This window comes from Octopus bimaculoides, chromosome 24, assembly GCF_001194135.2.
Source record: "Octopus bimaculoides isolate UCB-OBI-ISO-001 chromosome 24, ASM119413v2, whole genome shotgun sequence".
In the NCBI taxonomy this organism is placed as follows: Eukaryota; Metazoa; Mollusca; class Cephalopoda; order Octopoda; family Octopodidae; genus Octopus; species Octopus bimaculoides.
This window is the reverse complement of record NC_069004.1, coordinates 21,101,196-21,103,073: the sequence shown is the minus strand read 5'-3', so window position 1 is coordinate 21,103,073 and position 1,878 is coordinate 21,101,196. Positions and strand designations below refer to the sequence as shown.

At 55.5% G+C, this 1,878-nt stretch overlaps 1 protein-coding gene across 1 annotated transcript in view; it reads right to left on the bottom strand.

Annotated features, from left to right (window-relative positions):
- Positions 1-1,310, bottom strand: part of LOC106872883 (uncharacterized) — a 5,320-nt gene extending 4,010 nt beyond the window's left edge. The window contains exon 1 of the mRNA XM_014920039.1: positions 215-1,310. Within this exon, the coding sequence (XP_014775525.1) occupies positions 215-1,310 (1,096 nt within the window). The remainder of the gene's footprint in view (positions 1-214) is intronic.
- Between the last annotated feature and the right edge of the window lie 568 nt (positions 1,311-1,878).

Here is a 1,878-nt window from a genome sequence, read left to right as displayed (position 1 = left end):
AGCAGTTCTTCCACGGGACCCCTCTCCAAGAATATCCCATTCAGAATGCGGGCAATCTCATCGGCAATGCCTGTCCTCAGCTCCCTCCAAATGGCCAGCCGGCCCGGCCCGCAGTCGACCATGCTGGGATACACTCCCTGACGGTAGTGCGTCACATCCACAGCTAGTCTCCTCCAGTTGCGCTCTACTGAGAAGTTCCCTTGCTCATGCCCACCTGGGGCGGGGTCAATGGACTGGCATCTGTCACATTTCGTGACCACTTTCTTGACGTTTCTCCTAGTGACGTCAGCATCAATCATTTTTGCCAGATACAGGGTCCTATCCACCCCCAAGTGGTACATAGCATGTAGCTCCTTCAGTTCGGAGTCACCCAGCCGACAAGCTGCCGCTATCCCTTTCCTTGCTTCCTCCGGTTCCTCCAGCCACGCCCTTTTCACCCTGGTCAGTGCGTCCGCCCTGTTTCTTTCCAAAGGCACGAAAACCACGTTCAGCTTCAGTCCGAACTCAGCGATCAGCTCTCCTAGAACTCCTAGGCAGCGTTTCACCAACATCTCCGCGGCACCTTTCGTCCGGACTCTCTTCTCGCTGTTAATTACTGTTCCTACCCAGCCGACCATAGTGGCCGAATCCGTCCGGATCTCGATCGAGTGCAGCCCCCATCTCAGGGCCAAGTTCACCTCTTTCAGCACCGCATCTAGTTCGGCAACATTCATGTGGTTGAAGTCGTCCGCTTTCTGTAGCCAGGCCGCATCCTCCACCTCAGCACCTTCAATCTCCAACACAACCCCTATCACTATACTGCTAGCATCACACCAAACCGTCCTGCACTCCGTCTTGGGCACATACCAATTTCCTCTGACCGAGTCTTCCGCTCTCGTTCTCTCTAGGATTTCCCGCATCATCGCCACCGTCGCCTCTCCCACCTTGTCACTCCAACTCTCCCCCTCTGCTCGTCTCTTGGTGTAACTGCATGCAGTGCACAGCCAACCAGCGATCAGGTAGTGTCCAATCAACTTCCCACAAACCGAGAACAACTCTCTCCTGCTGATGCTGGAACTCAGCTCTGGGATCTCGTTTCCTCTCCGGAACACCAGCTCGCCTGATCTGTCTTTTTGTAGCTTCAGCCCCAGCGCAGCTCCCTCCACCATCGACTCAGGCGGCTTCGCAATCAGCCCAAACCTCTCCAGGTGTCTCACTACCTCGGTGGCTGGCACTATAGTCTCGTCAACCAAAATGTCGTCGATGTAGGAACTGGTGGCCTTCTTTATCCTCTCCTCTTTCCCTAGGATGGACTTGAGCACCACTGCCATAATTTTCGGAGCGGAATTCAGCCCGAAACCCAGCCTGGTTAAACAGTACATCCGGCCCTTGTACCGCATCAGCTGGTATCGCACAGCTTGTCACTCACACGGAGCTGCAAATATGCCGACTTCAAGTCGATGATCGTCGCTGCCTTGGTCGAATGTCTCCACACACGTAACGTCTCACCGCAAACGTCCGTTGCCTCGCCTCCTGTGTGGCACGATATATGGTCGTTCAGCTCCCTAAAGTCCAGCACCGGTCTAACTTTTCCCTTTGTCAGCTGCACCACCGCCATCAGAGGCAGCACTCCACTCACCACCTCCTCTTTCCACTCACTACCTCCTCATCGAACTCGACACCGGCGTGACCTTTCAACGTATTCTTTAGTAGTGGGGGCTCGTCCTTCCATCGCCACTCTATCGTCCACCTCCGACCATCAAACGCCGCCTGAAAATCTTTGTCCTCGATGGTGTAAGTGGCGCTGTCCCCGACGGGGCTCTGCTCTCCCTGGCGGTCCCGACTCACGGCACACGATGGCCCCACGCTTCTGAACGTGACCTCAACTCCTGCAATCCT